Source organism: Schistocerca americana, chromosome 1 (genome assembly GCF_021461395.2).
Source record: "Schistocerca americana isolate TAMUIC-IGC-003095 chromosome 1, iqSchAmer2.1, whole genome shotgun sequence".
Classification (NCBI taxonomy): domain Eukaryota; kingdom Metazoa; phylum Arthropoda; class Insecta; order Orthoptera; family Acrididae; genus Schistocerca; species Schistocerca americana.
This window is the reverse complement of record NC_060119.1, coordinates 1,160,526,995-1,160,548,412: the sequence shown is the minus strand read 5'-3', so window position 1 is coordinate 1,160,548,412 and position 21,418 is coordinate 1,160,526,995. Positions and strand designations below refer to the sequence as shown.

Below are 21,418 nucleotides of genomic sequence, written 5' to 3'. Positions count from 1 at the left end.
TAGCGAGACTCACCTCTGCAGTGCCGACGCGGAAGAAGCGTTTGGCAGGCTTGAGCTGCGTGTTGAGTTGCAGCCCCTTTTCTGCCGACCAGTTACCGAGGTCGATCTCCTCCGACCGATTGACCATCCGCAGCTGCAGCGGCGTGTTGAAGGTGAGCTGGGCCGCCTGCATGCGGAAGAACAGCGTCGAGTTGGTTTGTCCACGCTGTAGGGAGGATAAACACCTCTGCATTAGTGTCGAAATCGTATACGCAATCAAGAACTTAGAGAATGTTTCGTGAATAGGAAGCCAGAGCGGCAACAATTTCAGTGCAGCAATATCGAACACATGTCATAAAAAAAATCTAACATCGTACACGAACATGAAGTCCATCTCTGTAACCGACTGGCATCACCAGGACACAGGTTAGATTTCTGGTACCTCCAGGATTTTTTTTTTGATGAGCGGAATGGAACATTTTCTATCAGGGATCACAATTGTACAATGAATTGCGAGAGGAGATGGAAAAGATTAATATACTAGGGTCAATCCACACAAGTGGTCGAGCACTGGTTGCTTGACCATCTCAGAAAAAAATTATATTTGCTGGGTGAATTCCCCAATGTTGAGTAGTCACAAAAATATTTTTTTAAGAAAATGGATTGTTTATTATTTTGAAATGGCGGCCATATTTGTTCCTGGCCACATGCGTTTTTTCGTATTTGCAAGCATCTACATTTTTTACAATTATTCAGTAGTGTGTTGTCCTAAGCCCTTCAGATAAAGTGCATTTAGTTCAACACACACTGGGCTACAAATTAAAATCATTATCACTTAGCTGAATGTATTCTTTAATATATTTTTAATAGTTCAAAGTTATCAGCCACAAATTATAAAAAACTCAGTTTTTGAACAGTAGTTTTCCAAAGAAAGATTAATTTCTCAGCTTAAATATTTTTTCTGCTATTACACTCGATAGTATAGTTACTTTTTATGGCATCAATGGTGAGCAGCTTACACTTAAAAAATACACTATTTTAAAAAATGGATTTTTTTTAGTTTTTCCATTTTGTGGCCTGCAATGTCTTTGTTGGGGGACCAGATAAAAATCTGAAAATTTCACAGTTAATAGAACTTTATGATGTCAAACTTTAGTATAAATTTCAACTTTGAGATTCAATTAGAAGTTATGGAAAATATATTACAAACACGAGTCAAAAATACGTTTTTTAACATCTGCAACATCTAATAGGCTAATCAAATAAAGTATACCAGTTGCATAATGTAATACACCACATTACACCAGCTAATGATTATTTGTCGAAACAATGCTGTGGTAATTGTTTCAGCAGGCTAACAATTGCATCTGCAAGCCTATAGAAGTCTGATTGTTGTCGTCCCCCTTACACCAACAATTGTCTACTCACAGTTATTTAGCTAGAAGTTCTTGAAGTGTGTAGTTGAAAAATGGTGTCTCAGTGTTCTGTTGGTATTATTATTAATGAAACATGTCATAAAAGTGTGTATGGAGTGTATCCTAAAGACCTTACTTTAATCGAATATTACAATGAAGAAGAAAAAGTGTTGTTTTACTTACGAGTCATCTCAGTGGTCAAATCAACATGCAAGTACCACGAAATGGAATACTTTAAAAAATTTCATCACCTTTTTGGTCAGTCTTGCATGGACCCTTTTGAGAAATATAAGAAACCTATAACAAAAGGTCTGCGAGAAATAACATTTGATCATTATTCTAAAAATAAAAGCCCTTTTGTCAATCTCATACGAGGAAAATCATTGTGTCCATCATGTTATTCTAAGATATTTGTAATTCGCAAGAGAAATGACAGCGAAACCTCAGATACAGAATTTTGTGACTTATCAGCAACCATTAAAAAAATAGATACAGCTTGTGAAATCCTGGGTATATCGTGTGCTAGTAAAATTAGAAAACTAAGTCAAGATAAAACACCAAGTGCCTTGAATACAAAAACTGAGAAAGTGTCAGCTACAGTCAATAAGAATTACGAAGTTTCATTTCAAAATACAATTTGTACTTAAACAGACGGAAGTTCTAAAACTTCACCAACCGAATATGATGATTTGATAGAAAAACTAAAAACTAAATGCAGTACTTCAAACAAAGAGTATAAAATTAAGATTATAAGTTTACTGTCGAATTCTTGGAGTCGAGCAAAAGTTAGTGATGAATTTAATGTGTCAGAACGTCTTGTTAAGTTAACAAGGCAATTAGTAAAAGAACAGGGAATTTTACCAGCATTACAAAAGAAAAGTGCATCTAATTTGGTAGATGAAAACACAATCAATAAAGTTATTAAGTATTATGATGATGACAATAACAGCCATTCAATGTCTGGCAAAAAAAGACTTTCTGTGAAAGAAAATAGTTCTAAGTTTCAAAGAAAAAAAAGGTTAATACTGTGCAATTTAAATGAACTATTCACTGGATTTAAAAAAGAAAATCCTGACATTAAAATTGGAAGATCAAAGTTTTGCGAGTTGAGACCAAGATGATGAATTGTTGCAGGGGCATCTGGCACCCATAATGTTTGTGTTTGTTTGTATCATCAGAATGTAAAGTTGATGATAGAGGGGGCCAATCTTAGAGTTGACTCTAAAGACCTTTTGGTTGTTATGGTATGCAATATTGACAGTCACGATTGTATGTATGATCAAGGGAAAATGTGAAGACTATCCAGGCAAGCAAGCCATTATTTGACATGTTTGAAGAATCCGAAGAAGACGATTTGATGCCTGACAATATAAAATACAAACAATGGGTGACACAAGACAGAAGTGAAATGGTGACAGTCGTAAAATAACGAGAAGAGTTTTTTGAAGTGTTGGTGGCTAACCTTGAAAATCTGATAATGTATCATTTTATTGCAAAAGCTCAAAGAAAATTTTTGAAAGACAAAAAGCAAACCTTGGCAGCTGATGACTGCTTAGTTCTTGCTGACTTTTCGGAAAATTATTCCTTTGTTGTTCAAGATGAAGTACAAGGGCACCACTGGGTAAACAAATGGGCCACAGTTCATCCATTTGTATTCTATTATACAGATGAAGATAAACTAATGAGCCACAGATTTTGTGTCATAAGTGACTACCTTGAACACAACACTACAGCAGTGCACATTTTTCAACTAAAATTAACAAACTACATTAAACAGCACTACCCTTCCATAAAAAATCTGATTTACTTTTCTGATTAGGCAGCAAGTTAATAAAAACAACAAAAAAATTTATTAACATCTCCTTCCATAAAGAAGATTTTGGGTTTGATGTAGAATGGCACCTTTTTCGCTTCATGTCGGGAGTACAACAAAGCGACCTGTCACAAAAGCAAGTCTGCAGTGGACTGATGACAATCATAGCATAACACCTCAAGAAATGTTTGAATTCTGTAAAAAACATATCAAAGGAATTACCTAAGTTTTTGTACAATGTGAGGAAATACAAGAAGTCTATGACAATGTCTTGAAGGAAAGGTACAACACTTGTCAGAAGATTAAAGGCACTCGATCTTTTCATTGTTTTATACCCCATTCACACAACTTATTGAAGTGTAAGATCACATTAACTTCTCCCGATAGTGAACGTCATCAGTGTGGAAAACTTGTACAACTGGTTCGTCAAAATAAAGACACAGTGGCTTGTGTTTACGATGAACAGTGGTGTATTGGCGAAGTTGATAATATTGACTGTCAAACCAAGATGTACATGTTGTATTTTATCCCCCTCCAGGACCAAGGACATTTTTAAAAAAATTGAGAGGGATCAAGTTTGGATGCCACTTAAAATGTACTAAGGAAGCTGTCTCCCAAGGAATTTACAACTGTGAGTGGGTGAACAAATTTCTCAAATGTTCAATAAGCGATGTACTAAAAACAAATAAGAGAACAATATAATGTAATTAGTAGGCTTATTTTCAATAAAAAAGTAAATAATCATAGATATGATTAAATTATATACTGTAACTGCTATATTTTATGAAGTTGTTGATGGCCGCCGAGTAAGTGACGCCAGAAACCATTTCCAGAAAGTTAAGTGATTTAGACAGGAATATAATTTAGTTTAACGCCGACAACAAATTAAATACGTGCATTAGTGTATCGTTTAGTCTTGCCATTAAAGGTTTGACATTTCTTTGCGTATTTTTTCAGAAAACACGAAAAGATCGTAACTTCGCGAAGTCGCGCTTAGGCTTAAATTTTGTAAACGTGTTTGTTTCTTGTTTCACGGTAATTTAACTAGTTTCTCGGTAACAAATAAGTAAACTACCGTAAATAGCGCATAACTTCATTGTTGTAATACAGATTTCAGAAAAACAGCGTAACTTTATATCAGAAACTTGCCTATATACACTTGTTTATAGGCCTAATTCTCGTAACGTTTTTGGAGAATCAAAGTTAAAGTATCTCGTTTAATTGTTCTTTTTTTCATTCCATCGAGTGAAATATATAATAAATAGCGTATAACTTCATTGTTTTAATACAGATCTCAGAAAAACAGCGGAATTTTAAATCAGAAACTTGCTTATATACATTTGTGAATAGGCTTAATTCTTGTAACGTCTTTTTTGATTTTCGGTAATTTAATTGATTTATTCTAGCTAAAGTATTATTTTTGCCATGAGTGAGAAGTGCCTGACTTGCCGTAGAATTGTTAGTTCCGGGATTTGGTGTGATGGATGTAGTAGTTTTTTTCACTGGGGGGACTGCAGTGGCGTGGGTGTTGGGAAAGTGGATCAGGCTCATCAGTGGTTATGTAGGATTTGCAGCAGAGATAGGAAGATAGTGGAACAGGAGGAGAAAATTGCTGCCCTTCAGGCTGAGCTAGATCAGGCTAGGGAAGATCTGGACAGGTTAAGGAGGGAGAAGGGCAAAGAGAGGTGGGAAGTGGCAACAGGTAGCAGAAGGAACAGGCCTAGAACTAAGTCTGACAGTTTTGTGGTGAATGTCAAAAATAAGTTTGACCTGTTGCTTCAGTTAGAAACTGATGAGCCTCAAGCAGAGGTAGGTGTAGACAGGACACAACAAACTTTCAATAGGAAATTGAAGAAGAATGTAGGAAAGTCATCGAAAAGGAAGAAAGTTTTGTTGTTAGGCAGTTCTCATGCCAGAGGTGTAGGCCAATTTCTGCAGGAGGAATTAGGACCAGAATACCAGGTCACAAATTTTTTCAAACCAAGTGCTAGTCTGGATCAGGTGACAGAGGATTTAGGTTCACTCTGTAAAGGATTTACCAGGGAAGACACTGTGGTTATTGTGGGAGGGCCAGGGAACAGCATCGACAGAGATCCTGGGTACAGTATAGAGTGTGACCTGATCAAGATTGCGTCGGCATCGAGACACACCAATGTTGAATTTGTATCTGTCCTGAGACGCCATGACCGGCCTCATTTGAACTCTTCTGTTGGGAGAGTTAATGTGGAGTTGGAACAGCTGCTTGGATCGGGTGCGGGGGCTCATATTGGTGTGGTTCCTGTTGATTATCTCAGTAGTTGGGACTATACCAGGCACGGCCTACATCTCAACAGGAAAGGGAAGGGGAAACTGGCTGGGGTAATAGCAGGAAATTTAAGGGGGGGAGGCACTGCCGTGAATGGTAAAATACCAGTGGTTACAGGTGTTGGAGCAGCACCTTTTTTAGGATAGGTAAGACAGAAAGATGTCAAGTTCTACGAGAGGTCAGGATTGAAACAAATCTTCAGTTTAGGAAAGAAATTAAACAGCACAATTCTAGCACATTTGATCACCAATCACAGCTATCAATTATAAATTTTCACCAATCACCAGAAATTTTATGTCCACCAAGTTTTATCTCAGTCCTAGGTAATTGCATTGATGAATTAAAGTCACCCAACCCAGTTGACATAATCTGCCTCTCTGAACACCATGTGACCACTGGTATAGGAACTAGGCCTAAGCACAATGAGAAACTCAGACAGGAGAGTACTGCAAATGTTAGAATAAGGAAAGGTTCTCATAAAAGTATAATTAAAAATAATGTAAGTATATTTCATCAAAATATTGGGAGTTTAAAGAATAAAGTAGATGAGCTTCTGGTTTGTTTAGAAGATTTAGAAGCTGAGAATGATATAGATATACTATGCCTGTCTGAGCATCACATTGTTACTGATATGGATAAGGTAAATGTAAGTGGATATAAGCTCTCTGCACATGTAATGAGAGAAAATATGGAGAAAGGAGGAGTTGCCATATATGTCAAAAGTTATCATTGTGCAAAAAGTATAGAAACAAAAAAGTTGTGTAGAGAAACATATAGAAGCATGTGCCTGTGAGCTTAAATTAAATAAAGGCACATTTATAATTGTAACTGTATATAGGTCCCCATCAGGAAATTTTCATCTATTTCTGAAAAATTTGGACTCCTTGTTGTGCTATCTGTCAGACAGGGGGAAGCAAATTATTATTTGTGGGGACTTCAATGTAGATTCTCTGAAAGAGGGTAATAGGAAAAATGACCTTGAAGTATTACTCGGTTCTTTCAATTTGACACCCGTTATTGATTTTCCTACTTGGGTGGTAAAGGATAGCAGCTCACTGATAGATAACTTCTTTATAGACCAAGATAAGTTTAACCAGATAAATGCTCAGCCTGTTGAGAATGGTCTTTCTGATCATGGTGCACAGCTAGTTACAATATATGACATAGCTCCATTCAGCAATACTAAACAGTCCTCCAAAGTAGTACGTTCAGTCAACGATTTAACAATTGCAAATTTCAGGGAAAGCCTACAGCAGTTAGACTGGGATGAGGTGTACCGTGAACCTGATGCCAATTTAAAATATAATTTATTTCATGACATTTTTGTAAATGCATTTGAAAACTGCTTCCCCAAGAAAATAGTTAAATATACTCGTAAGAAACCTTGTAACAAACCATGGCTTACTAAGGGTATAAAAATATCTTGTAACCGGAAAAGGGAAATGTATCTGACAGCAAGAAAGAGTAGTGACCCAGAAACTATCAAAAATTATAAAAACTACTGTGTTATATTAAGAAAAGTTATTAAAAAATACAGGAGTATGTGTATCATGTCTGAAATCAGCAACTCTGATAATAAAATTAAAACAATTTGGAATATTATTAAAAGAGAAACAGGTCAACCAAGAGCAGAGGAAGACAGTATTACCATCAAATTGAATGAAAACTTTACGAACAAAAAGTCAGAAGTTGAAAATATTTTTAATAATCATTTTCTAAGTGTTGTGGATATAGTAGGATCCAGGTGTTCATTAGAAGATGCTAGGCTGTTAATGGAAGAGGCCATACCTATGCAATTTGATACAATTGAAATCTCACCCACTTCTCCCTCTGAAATTAGGGAAATAATAAACTTGCTTAAAAGCAAAAACTCACATGGAATTGATGGCATTTCCAGCGAAATACTAAAAGCTTGTTCTCAACAGATAAGTAAGATTCTCAGTCACCTGTGTAATAGCTCTCTGGAACAGGGCATTTTCCCTGATAGACTGAAATATGCTATTGTTATACTTTTGCATAAAAAGGGGGATAGATCTGATGTCAACAATTACCGTCCAATCTCCCTTCTAACAGCTTTATCCAAAATTTTTGAGAAAGTAATGTATTCAAGAGTAGCTTCACATATCTGTAAAAATGAAGTACTAACAAAATGTCAGTTTGGTTTCCAGAAAGGTTTTTCAACAGAAAATGCCATATATGCTTTCACCAGTCAAATTTTGAATGATCTGAATAACCGAACACCACCCATTGGGATTTTTTGTGATCTCTCAAATGCTTTTAATTGTGTAAATCATGAAATTCTGCTAGACAAGCGCAAGTATTGTGGCATGAGTGGGACAGTGCACAAATGGTTTAATTCATACCTAACTGGAAGAGTGCAGAAAGTTGAAATAAGTAGTTCTCGTAACATGCAAAGATCAGCACATTCTTCAAACTGGGGAACTATCAAGAATGGGGTTCCACAAGGGTCAGTCTTGGGTCCTTTGTTGTTCTTATTATATATTAATGACTTGCCATTCTATATTCATGAAGAGGCAAAGTTAGTTCTCTTTGCTGATGATACAAGTATAGTAATCACACCTGACAAACAAGAATTAACTGATGAAATTGTCAATACTGTCTTTCAGAAAATTACTAAGTGGTTCCTTGTAAACGGACTCTCACTGAATTTTGATAAGACACAGTACATACAGTTCCGTACAGGGAATGGTATGACACCATTAATAAATATAGACCTTAATCAGAAGCATATAGCTAAGGTAGAATATTCCAAATTTTTAGGTGTGTCCATTGATGAGAGATTAAATTGGAAGTAACACATTGATGATCTGCTGAAACGTTTGAGTTCAGCTACTTATGCAATAAGGGTCATTGCAAATTTTGGTGATAAACATCTTAGTAAATTAGCTTACTACGCCTATTTTCACTCATTGCTTTCATAAGGCATCATATTTTGGGGGAATTCATCACTGAGGAATAAAGTATATATTGCACAAAAGCGTGTAATCAGAATAATAGCTGGAGTCCACCCAAGATCATCCTGCAGACATTTATTTAAGGATCTAGGGATATTCACAGTAGCTTCTCAGTATATATACTCTCTTATGAAATTTGTTATTAACAACCAAACCCAATTCAAAAGTAATAGCAGTGTGCATAACTACAATACTAGGAGAGAGGATGATCTTCACTATTCAAGATTAAATCTAACTTTGGCACAGAAAAAAAAAATGGTTCAAATGGCTCTGAGCACTATGGGACTCAACTGCTGAGGTCATTAGTCCCCTAGAACTTAGAACTAGTTAAACCTAACTAACCTAAGGGCATCACAAACATCCATGCCCGAGGCAGGATTCGAACCTGCGACCGTAGCGGTCTTGCGGTTCCAGACTGCAGCGTTTGGCACAGAAAGGGGTGAATTATACTGGCACTAAAGTCTTTGGTCACTTACCAAATAGTATCAAAAGTCTGACAGATAACCAACAAGTATTTAAGAAGAAATTAAAAGAATTTCTGAATGACAACTCCTTCTACTCCATAGAGGAATTTTTAGATATAAATTAAGAAAAAAAAATAAAAAAATAAAAATAAAAAATAAATAAAAACAAAAAACACAAAAAAATAAAGTTGTTATATTAACTTAAGTATGTTGTTAAATTAACCTAATTATGTCATGTATTAGAAAATTCGACTCGTTCTACATCATTACGATATATCGTATTCATGATCCATGGAACTAGTATTAATCTAATCTAATCTATTCCATAGGCCTAGATATCGCAGATGTTAAAAAACGTATTTTTTACTCGTGTTTGTAATATATTTTCCATAACTTCCAATCGAATCTCAAAGTTGAAATTTATACTTAAGTTTGATATCATAAAGGTCTATTAACTGTGAAATTTTCAGATTTTTATCTGTTCCCCAACAAAGATATTGCAGGCCTCAAAAGGGAAAAACTAAAAAAAATCCATTTTTTAAAATAGTGTATTTTTTAAGTGTAAGCTGCTCACCATTGATACTACAAAAAGTAACTATACTATAGAGTATAACAGCAGAAAAAATATTAAAGCTGAGAAATTAATCTTTCTTCGGAAAACTAATGTTCAAAAACTGAGTTTTTTTTAAAAATTTGTAGCTGATAACTTCGAACTATTAAAAGTATATTAAAGAATACATTCAGCTAAGTGATAATGATTTTAATTTGTAGCCCAGAGTATGTTGAACTAAATGCATTTTATCTGAAAGGCTTAGGACAATCCACTACTGAATAATTGTAAAAAATGTAGATGCTTGCAAATACGAAAAAACGCATGCGGCCTGGAACAAATATGGCCGCCATTTCAAAATAATAAACAATCAATTTTTAAAAAAATATTTTTGTGACTACTAAACATTGGGGAATTCACCCAGTAAATATAAAATTTTTCTGAGATGGTCAAGCAACCAATTATTTTTTTCATGGACCACTTGGTACGGATTGACCCTACAGCGCAATTTTTTCCACCGCGTACAAAGTCTAGGGATTGATCAATGAGAGGAATCGAAGCGAAAAAGGTATAATGCACTTACGTCGGAAATGCACGGTTTCCATGCTAGGGACAATTTATTGTTACAGAAACTTCGGTCTAATATGCGCTGTTCCATGCAGCCACAGTTGAAAATGGTTTGCATGTGACTCAATGCATGCGTGTACGCGTCGTAGCATATTCTGTCTCACACGTTTACTGAACAGTGTCAAAGGCAGCACGAGTACGCTGCTCCAGTGTCTCCGCATCTGGAATGGGCTCTCCATACACGATATTTTTGAGGTGAGATGCCCCATAACGAGAAATCGCACGGGCTGAAATCCAGTGAATGAGCAGGTCATGCCATTGGACCTCAGCATCTGATCCATCGACCTGGGAAGACGTGACTGAAATGCGTTCAGACATTAACAGCGAAGTGGGCCGGAGCACCATAATGTAGCAGCTACATAGCCCTTTGAATCATCAATGGCACTTCTTCCAATAGGGGAGGCAAAGTCACCCGCTGAAACGCCGATAGTTCCGACCTGTTAGGCGACGTGGAAGGAAGACTGGTCCCAGCCCACACTTTCCGGCTGACCAATGCTGATCATTCGCCGTCACCATACCATTGGGATCTGCATACTATCCCACATATGACAACACTCTGCGTAAAGCTGGCCTCATCTGTGAATAGGATGGATTATACAAATCCCGGAATCATGGTTGCCTCGTGACGAAACCAGTGACACAACTGCTTCCGATGTGGAAAATCTGCCGCTAGTAAGCCCTGCACACGCTGTACGTGATAAGGGTAGTGACAATTGTTATGGAAAATGTTCCACACGTTCGTCTGGCTTACCCTGTACTGGCGGTCGCCTTCCCCAGTGTTAATCACATTTTCCTCCAAATCTAGTGTCCGAACATTTTGGATACGTTCTTCATGATTTCCTTCTTCCTGAAACTACCCTGCCTCAGACAAACGGTGAAACACTGTAGTAAACATTGAATGCTGTGGTTATTGTCGATTGGGATAAGTGTCCTGATACAACCTTTCTGCTCACCACCCGTTGCCACTTGCTTTTCCGTAAGTAAACAACATGTCGGCTAGCTCTCGATTCGAATACGGAACCATTGTGTACAACGCTGTATCACAGCCATTACGAGGTGAGTCAGCAAAAGAGGTCAATCAGACACAATATCACCAATGACTATGGCAGGGGGGGGGGGGGCGCTAGGTCATGACGTATGAAGAACAGTACCACCTTCCAGGAGGAAACCATGCATACTCTCAATGTGGCTGCATGGGACAGCGCATATTAGTCCGCAGTCCAGTAAAAGAAACTCCCATTGAAAATGATACAAATGAGGTCTTTGGAAAAGTCATTAATTGGTTTTCTGCAAATGGGCTTGCTCTAAACTTTGAAAAACACCGTACATCCAATTTTCTGCTCCAAAAAGTACAGTTCCTTCAATAAAGATAACACGTTAACAGAAGTCAGTAGTCAAGGTGGAGCATACTAAGTTTTTGGGTGTACATATAAATGAGAATCTTAATTGGAAAATTCGTATTTTGGATCTTCTAAAGCGAATGGGTTCAGCAACTTTTGCAGTAACAATAATTTCCAATTTTGAGGATGTATTTTCACTCTCTGGTGTCATACGGAATAATATTTTGGGGTAACTCAACACTTAGACAAAAAGTATTCACTGCTCAAAAGAAAGTGGTTAGAATAATGTGTGGGGTTCACAGTCGTACATCTTGTAGGTATCTTTTTAAATGATTGGGAATTTTTACAACAGCCTCACAGTACATTTACTCACTAATGAAATTTGTTCTCAACAACATGGACCAGTTTAAAAACAACAGTGACACTCATGATTATAATACCATAAGAAAGAAAGACTTACACTATCCTTTACTCAACCTATCTTTGGCACAGAAAGGGGTAAAATATGCTGCTATAAAATTTTTTGACAAATTACCAGAGGAAATAAAATGTCTGACAGACAACAGTAATAGCTTCAAAAAGAAATTGAAATCATGTCTCTTTGACAACTCCTTCTATACCACAGATGAATTCTTGAATAGGAATAAATAGATCTGTAAATATAGTACATGCATGTTGTGCCATTTAAGGGTATGGGGTAAATAATAGAGATATTAATATTTAACACTGTACAATCTTGTTTCATATGTGCATTTCTTGTGCACTTCACACGTTCCACATCATAACGGCTACTGTACCCTGCGATTGATCAATGGTACACGCAACCGGCTAACTACTGTATCTCAAACTAACAGTCTCTGTAAGAATGTATGATTGAATAAGTGGACAAAAGTTCATTAGACCTTTTTTGTTCCATATCCTATCCTCGTTCAATCCCTAGAGTTTGTACATTCTGAAAAAAATCACCCTGTATAGATTTATTTAAAAAGGCAGTAATAATATCTCCTACACAGTTACCAACATTGCTCAGAATAGGGTTTATTAACGAAACGGGACAACTACACACCTTGTCACACTAAAATAGATAATCACATTGCAATGGAGAAAACCTTGTATCAAAATTTATAGTGCACTATAACAGTATGATTTGTTATTCTCCATTCTCATGAGGTAAACATCTCACTCGTGTTGCAGGAAGAAGATGATTCAGTTTCCAGACGTACTATGGAAGGACATGGAGATGTGCTTGGAGCATGGTATCATGTGTGTGGGTCTGGAGTCAGTTTTTCGGACAGACTGAAAGTATGACGAGGGGCACGTCAGCATGTTCGTGGTCCACTGTAAAGAAACAGTGCTAAACTACTTTCTTACAGTATTATATAAGTTATCTTGTGCAAATTGTGTATGACCAGAAGCGTATTGTTCAATGGTGACAAGCCGAATGAGGTAGTGCAGTCGTTAAGACGGGAGGATGGAGTCCGCTCTGTCGGCCGATCCTAATTTAGATTTTCTGTGGCTTTCCTAAACTAATATACTTTCATAAGGTTCAGAGGCCGTCTTGATTTACCATCAAGAGCTGCTGATAAAATTCCTTACTGAACAATCAGTTTCGGCCCACAGATCAACGTCAGGTTGTAAATGTTTTGATGAACATGCTGATATTCTGCAAGCTGAAACTGGTTGTTCAATAAAGAAATTTTATGAGCATCTCAGAACGTTTTACCTAAATTGTTTCCAGCAAGATCTCACAATTTTAAACATGGCTGACAGCAGCAACCGTAAATAAATTCTCAGTGTCCAAAGTATACTGCCAACCGGTTGCATAAGTTTAATGTAAGAAACATTGATCAGGTTTCGATACCACTAAGGGTAACTTCTTCAGAAGGAAGTCACATAAATTGCCGGCCGCGATGGCTGAGCGGTTCTAGGCGCTTCAGTCTGGAACCGCGCGACGGCTACCGTCGCAGGTTCGAATCCTGCATCGGGCATGGATATGTGTGATGTCCTTAGGTTAGTTAGGTTTAAGTAGTTCTAAGTTATAGGGGACTGATGACTTCAGATGTTAAGTCTCATAGTGCTCCGAGACATTTAAACCATTTTTTGAAGTCACATAAATTACGTTGTAAACGTACATGATGAGCTAAAGAGCTGAAGTGAAACAACAGGAAATACGGTGTAAAGTCCTCCAGGGAAAAAGTAAAAATTGTTACACAGGCAGAGCTTGTTAAAAGAAAAGACATTACGTCATGTAATTTACGTGGCTTCCTTCTGAAGAAGATACCCTTAGTGATACTGAAAACTGGTCAAGGTTTTTACATTGAACTTATGCAACCAGTTGGCTGTATAATTTATATATTTAAAATGCCAGGATGGTTCCTTCAGTGGGTCCACAGGGGACCACCTTTCTTATCCTCCTAATAACATACAGTATATCCTATATTTATATATATTTGAGCTATTTATTTTCATTACGAGAATAAACACTATATCATTGTCAAATGGTCCCTGTGTGAATAAATAATTCAATAAAAAACATTGTGGGAGGCGTTTGGGAGAAAGACGTCCTTAAAGCAATAATTAAGAAGACGTAAATGTTACAGTACCTCACTAATGATGTATATAATCAGAAATAAATATCCCTCAATGCTACAGACATTACTTCACAGTAATTCGGCCAGGAGCATTTTATGCAGCAGAAGTTTTAACTCTAAACGTAAAGGCGATGATAGAAGCACCGGTAACCACAGAAAGAAAAATACTAAGGAAAATTTTGGGACAAATTAAAGAGGATACACTATACAGAGGACGAAATAATAGTGAATAGTACACATTCACTGAAAAAAATTACGGACTTGATAGGGAAAAGGAGAAATCTTTCTGTAGCTTCATACAAAGGATGAATACCAACAGACCGACAAAGAGGCTGTTCATTCATTTCGATAACCCAAAAATGGATGACACATGGGGCAAAGTAATTGGAAGGGACACAGAAGAAATCCTAATCACTCCGCAAGATACCGAGGAACGACTGCTACTCAGAAAGAAATTGCAAGATTCCAAAGTTTTCCATGGAAAACAGAAGGTGACTGGAGTCACTTGGATAGAAGAAAGAAGAGGGGAACCTCCAGAAATGATGAGAGCACATGGAAGAAAATAAAGGAGAAACAGTTGAAATAAACTTAGTACAGAATAGCTCATGCGTAGAAGAAGAAAAAAGAGTGCACTCAGCTTCAAGAGGAAGAGTGAAGAGATACTTGGAAGGTAAATAGCGGAGCCAAGGCTTGGAAAACTGACAGTAACTGGGGCAGGAATATGTCTACTCCATTACCTTCAGACCAGAATCAAACGACGTCACTAGCCGATCAGGAGACGGAGGTCGGTTGGCATCGTGTGGCCTTCAGGTCCTTACTGTGTAGGTCGTCTTTAGAAATACATCCTGTACAACAATATACAGTTAATCACAGATATAGCTATCCCTGACTACCATTCTAGAATTAGGCATGGGCACGACTGAAGCGGAGGTTCCTACTAGGGCGACCAACATTTGTGTGTCATTTTAAGGGAGGCAGTCAACATCTAACATTGATTTTAAGAAACTTTTAAGGGAGATTTAGTAGCAATAAATTTCAGCTGCACACGACCGTCGAATTTTCTTGGAATGGGCTACAATGGAGATATAAATATAAAAGAACTGGCAATTTTTGCTTACTCTTACTCTATTATGCCCTACGGTACCATAGTATGGAGAACTGCACAAACCGAAAAAAGCGTGTAACAAGACTCAGTTGTGGTGCAAATTCAGAGACAAATATTACACTCAAGTGTTCTAAATATGTTTGTTATATTTTTCTGACATATGCCACACTAAGACTATTCTCTCATTTTTGGGTCTGTCGAATGAAATATAATCTAAACTAATCTAAACTCAACAATTTATTTGTTCACTACATATAATACACAATAGAATCCGACAAATTTGCCCACATACAAGGGGGTCCCATTTATCTTGACCACCCTAAATAACTGATTGTCCAGATGCAAATTACAAAATGTTTCAGCAAATGTTCTTTAGCTGTTAGGGGGACATCAATCAGCATGATTGCCTTCGTTGTAGCTTTGCTTTCTACAATGATGTGAACAGCGGTATGACTTTTTTAAATGGCACCATGTATTTTTCATTAGGTATTTCACTTGCAATTTCCATCTGGACAAACAGTGGTCAAGATAAATGGGATACCCTGTATATCTTGTGGTCACTACAAGTACTTATGTACAGAAGCTGCAGAATTCTACAGTCTTGTACCTTCTAGTGCAAATTAAAAATATTCTTTGCAGTTATAATAAAAATGGTTTCTATCATAAGCTCTGACTTTATCAATCTCTGAGCAGGGAATCAACTCTTTCGAGGTATTGAGAAATTTTCTTGCATTGTGTGAGTCAGTTGAGAAATAAACAATGTAATGAGGGGTCTCTATAATCCTCCTGCACGGCTCCTTGTTGCTTCATTGTGTCATTTGTACCACAGTTACTGATCGGTACGAGGCGAGCGCATCCGTAGGTTGCCAGTACAGTACTGAGAAGTGAACATTTCCCCTGTCACGACCCCTCTAGATGCGTAGACTACGCCATTCCTTCTTCACTCTTTACATTCCCTTGAGCCAAACTCTCTTCTTTCCGTAGAATCAAAAACGGTAATACTACTGTATGTCAACAATAGTGTCGAGTATTACACGAAACCTTTACGAGATCTATCGATCATGGTACTTGAACTATCGATTGTACTTCGAGGGATTAATGTTTTCAATAGTGATCAGTGACGAAATATACGGGAGAAAGAGGCGTTCAGTAAGGGAGTCGCGAGGGGTAAGAGAATACTGCCGTAATGCGGGAGAGACCTGGTCTCCCCAGTGCTTACCAGCGCGATGGCCCTGAGGAAGGCGTCGTAGTTGCCGGTGGCGTTGGGCGGCGGCTCGGTGGCGTCCTCGGCGTCCACGCCCCCGCCCCCACCCCCGTCGCCCTCGTCGTCCGACGGCGAGCCGGCGTCGGCGGAGCTGCACTGCTTGGCCACCGGCCGCACCTCCAGCCCCTTGCTGTGCAGCTCCGTCAGCGCCTCCACCACGGCGGACAGCGCCGCTCGCAGGTACGCGGGCGCCACCTGCACCCATTGGCAGATACAGAACCTCGAGGAGGGGGCGCTAAAGGTATCTTGAGCTACCTTCAGTTTTACCTTAATAAAAAATAATCAAGTCACATGCTAAGTTTAACGAAAGAAATGCACTCTATTTTTTTTAATATCCGTCTTTTATTCTAAATGTTTGAAAGTTTTACAGTGTGTAGATACATCCTTTAGGAACAATATTTTCATTTCTTCACATAATTTCCATCCCTCTCAACTGCCTTACGCCATCTTGGAACCAGCGCTTGTATACCCGCACGGTAAAATTCTGGACCAACCTGTTGGAGGCACTGTTTGGCAGCGTGCACAAGGGAGTCATCATCTTCAAACCTTGTTCCATGAAGAGAGTCTTTCAGTTTCCCAAAGAGATGATAGTCACATGGAGCCAGATCAGGATTGTAAGGCGGGTGTTTCAGTGTTGTCCATCCGAGTTTTGTGATCACTTCCATTGTTTTTGACTGACATGTGGCCGTGCATTGTCGTGCAACATCAAAACATCCTGCTTTTGCCGATGTGGTCTAACACGACTCAGTCGAGCTTGAATTTTCTTACCTGTCGTCATATATGCATAAGAATTTATGGTGGTTCCACTTGGCATGATGTCCACAAGCAAGAGTCCTTCGGAATCGAAAAACACCGTAGCCATAACTTTTCCAGCAGAAGGTGTGGTTTTGAATTTTTTTTTTCTTGGGTGAATTTGCATTGCCTCTTCGTCTCTGGTGAAAAATGATGGAGCCTTGTTTCATCACTTGTCACAATTCTTCCAAGAAATTCATCTCCACCATTCCTGTACTGTTCCAAAAGTTCGCTACATACCGTTTTTCGTGTTTCTTTGTGAGCCACTGTCAACATCCTGCGAACCCACCTGGCAAAAACCTTTTTTAACGCCAACACTTTCAGTATTCTGCAAACACTTCCTTCCCCTATCCCAACGTAGCGTGACAATTCTTTCACTGTGATGCGTCTGTCAGCAGTCACCAATCCATTAACTCTCTGCACATTCTTTGTAGTGCGTGCAGTATGAGGCCTGTCGCTGCGAGGACAATCCTCAATATTGCCGTGCCCGCTTTCATCACGTAACCTGCTTGTCCACCGACTAACTGTATTACGATCGACAGCAGCATCTCCATACACAGTTTTCAACCTCTTGTGGATGTTTCCCACTGTCTTGTTTTCACGGCACAGGAATTCTATGACAGCAAGTTGCTTCTGACGAACGTCAAGTGTAGCAGCAACCTTGAAGACATGCTGTGACGGCGCCACTCACGGGAACAGTTTGAACTTAGTTTGAAAACAAGCGGGAAGGATGTATCTACACACTGTAAAACTTTCACACATTCCGAATGAAAATGTATTTTTACAGAAATAGTGTGCATTTCTTTTAGAAAGGCCCTCGTACAAAAGAGTTACAATTGTGGTTCTCCTCGTTAAATGATGAATTCTATGCGCCTGTTCTTCCTGGCAAATTGGTTAATTACATCGTCAATAGGACCATCAATGTCAGGGTGAGTGTTCAACAGAGCTAAGCCATTAAGCCGCTCCTCCTTCATTGTCGACCTCAGCCATGTCTTTGTATGCCCCAATGTTGAAAAATTTCTTTCTACTGCAGCAATTGATGCAGGTAGACAAGCAAATATTTTGTACAGCGCGTGAAAAGTAGGACAGTCAGATCTAGGACAAACAGACAACGCTTGCATAACAGAATCATGATCATTAAGGGCGTTTATGCTCGTTTGCTTGTATTAAAGGATGTCTCCAATTAGTCTCTCTTTAATCACAAAGAGTGATTCTTCTTCAAAGAATGGTAGCTCATTTAATGACTGATTCGATTTATGCGCCATATCATTACCGTCACGCCGGCCAGAGTGGCCGAGCGGTTCTAGGCGCTACAGTCTGGAACCGCACGACCGCTACGGTCGCAGGTTCGAATCCTGCCTCGGGCATGGATGTGTGTGACGTCCTTAGGTTAGTTAGGTTTAAGTAGTTCTAAGTTCTAGGGGACTGATGACCTCAGAAGTTAAGTCCCATAGTGCTCAGAGCCATTTGAACCATTTTTTGAATTACCGTCATGTTCCAGTAGTTGTGAGGGCAAAAGTACGAGGGCTATTCAATAAAGAATGATTATAATTTTTTTCTGACTACATACATTTACTCATCCTCATGATTTTGATAGTCCTTCTCAAAGTAGTCTCCCATGAATGCGATGTACTTGTCCCAGCGTTTCTGCGAGTCTTCAGATACATACTGGAAACCATTTTTTTAAACGTCCTTCAAAATCGCCTCCGCAGCCTTCACCACTGCTTGTGATAGTTAATAATGCCTCCCCCGAAGGCGTTTCTTCATGTTAAGAAATAGAAAAAAGTCGCATGGAGCTAAATCCGGACTATATGGAGGGTGAGGGATGCACTTCAAGTTGATTTTTGCAAGATATTCAGCAACAACCTTGGCAATATGCGGCCGCGCATTATCGTGGTGCAACATCCAGCCTGCTTCACGGAAATGTGGTCTTCTGCCCCTGATATGGACCTGCAATGTTTTCAGGACATCCCTGTAGTATTGTCCAGTTACTGATGTGTGTGCAGGTACTGACAAAACCATTCCAAGAATATCAAAGACTGAGATGACCATGACCTTCCCAGCAGAAGCAACCACTTTGGCTTTTTGGGGATTGGTGATGAAGGAGATGCCACACTGAGCTTTGCCGTTTGCTCTCCGGATCAAAATGATGTAGCCAAGTTTCATCAACAGTGATTACATTTGAAAAGAACTCCGGACCTTCCTCTAACATCAATTTTAACTGCATGCAGACCTGCACGCGAATGTCCTTTTGTTCGGGAGTAAACAGTCTTGGAACCTATCGCGCACAAACACGTGTCATGTGCAATTATTCTGTCACCAACGTGTGGTGGCACCCAATGAAATGTTCAGTATTTCAGAAAGTGATCCTCAGGTAATTCGTCGATCATCTCTCACAGCGACAGCAGCAGTGTTGATGTTTTCTTCTGTAAGAGCAGCAACTGGAGCATCGGGTCCACCTTCCTTTGAAATTGCTTGTCTCTCCCCTTTAAACATTTTAAACCACCTTCGAGCTGCGCTGTAGGGAAAAACAGATTCTTCATAGGCCGCCTATAACGTTTTATAGGCCTCAGCTGAAGATCTGTTGAGACGAAAGCAGAATTTCAAAGTCTCATATTGTTCTTCGCGTGTTATCTCCATTGCAGCGGTTGGCGATACTGAACATGTCTGACCGTGCCCGCTACTCACTGGCGGGAAGCAGGAGTCACAACAATGAAACTACTACGGCGTGTTTGTTGCACATAAGCTAACAGAATATCATAAGATTAAATTTTAGCGCGAGAAATTATGACCATAAAAAAATTATGCTCATTCTTTACTGAACAGCCCTCGTATGTTTGAATTTTACATGAATGCAAACTAGCTTCCTATTCGGCTACGTATCGAAGGTTCTCTGTACAAGAAAACAGTAGAATATTCGCGACTTTTCTCGAACAAATGCCAGACAGAGTAACGTATCGAGATCACTAGAATGGCCGCGACTTTTCTCGTGGGTATGTGTTAGCTATGTATGTGCCAGTCAGAAACGTATAAAATACGATGACGCGGACGCGCCTGCTACATAGGAAAGTACAACTACTCCATAACTCGATTCAGCCGCGTTGACTGGCGAAAGAAACGAACGAAAAGCGTACGAGGGCTGACTTAGGGGGGGGGGGGGGGGGCGGCGCTGGTGGCAATGCGGGCGACCCCGCAAGGGGCCACTGCCTGCAGCCGAATGCAAAAAGCATCTACCACAATTTTAACAGCATCTAGCTACGCGTGAGAGGACGTCAACATTTTCATTTATGTATCTTTGTTGATGGTCCATTACCTAGTTAACTAGGCATTACATTTTGATATACATTCCTGGAGGCGATCTGCAATGTCTAATTGAAGATAATTTCGCAAGCCAATATAGCTAAAAAAGCATTCTGTTGGATGACCGGTTTCGAGAGAGCTGTGCTTACATCATCGGATCTGCAAGAGGATGAACAGAAGTTTATGCAAAATATTTTACAATCATGGTATTACAACTTGACAAACTGTCTTGTTAAATAACCTATGGAATCACAATGTAACTTATCCAGAATGAGATTTTCACTCTGCAGCGGAGTGTGCGCTGATATGAAACTTCCTGGCAGATTAAAACTGTGTGCCCGACCGAGACTCCAACTCGGGACCTTTGCCTTTCGCGGGCAAGTGCTCTACCAACTGAGCTCCCGAAGCACGACTGACGGCCGGTACTCACAGCTTTACTTCTGCCAGTATCTCGTCTACTACCTTCCAAACTTTACAGAAGCTCCTGGCTCTACCAACTGAGCCACCGAAGCACGACTCACGCCCGGTACTCACAGCTTTACTTCTGCCAGTATCTCGTCTCCTACCTTCCAAACTTTACAGAAGCTCTCCTGCAGGAGCTTCTGTAAAGTTTGGAAGAGGGGACTGATGACCATAGATGTTAAGTCCCATAGTGCTCAGAGCCATTTGCCAAAGTTTGGAAGGTAGGAGACGAGATACTGGCAGAAGTAAAGCTGTGAGCACCGGGCGTGAGTCGTGCTTCGGTAGCTCAGTTGGTAGAGCACTTGCCCGCGAAAGGCAAAGGTCCCGAGTTCGAGTCTCGGTCGGGCACACAGTTTTAATCTTCCAGGAAGTTTCAATGTAACTTATGCTTTAAAATTTTTACTACACATTGTCCGTCAGTGTTGGATATCGCATT

At 39.3% G+C, this 21,418-nt stretch overlaps 1 protein-coding gene across 1 annotated transcript in view; it reads right to left on the bottom strand.

Moving 5' to 3' along the window:
• The window catches only part of LOC124551788 (ionotropic receptor 25a-like), a 250,148-nt gene that overhangs the window by 90,017 nt on the left and 138,713 nt on the right, over window positions 1-21,418 (bottom strand). Inside the window, exons 7-8 of the mRNA XM_047126467.1 lie at window positions 16,384-16,623; window positions 14-205 (exon numbers count right to left, since the gene is read on the bottom strand). Coding sequence (XP_046982423.1) covers window positions 14-205; window positions 16,384-16,623 — 432 coding nt within the window. The remainder of the gene's footprint in view (window positions 1-13; window positions 206-16,383; window positions 16,624-21,418) is intronic.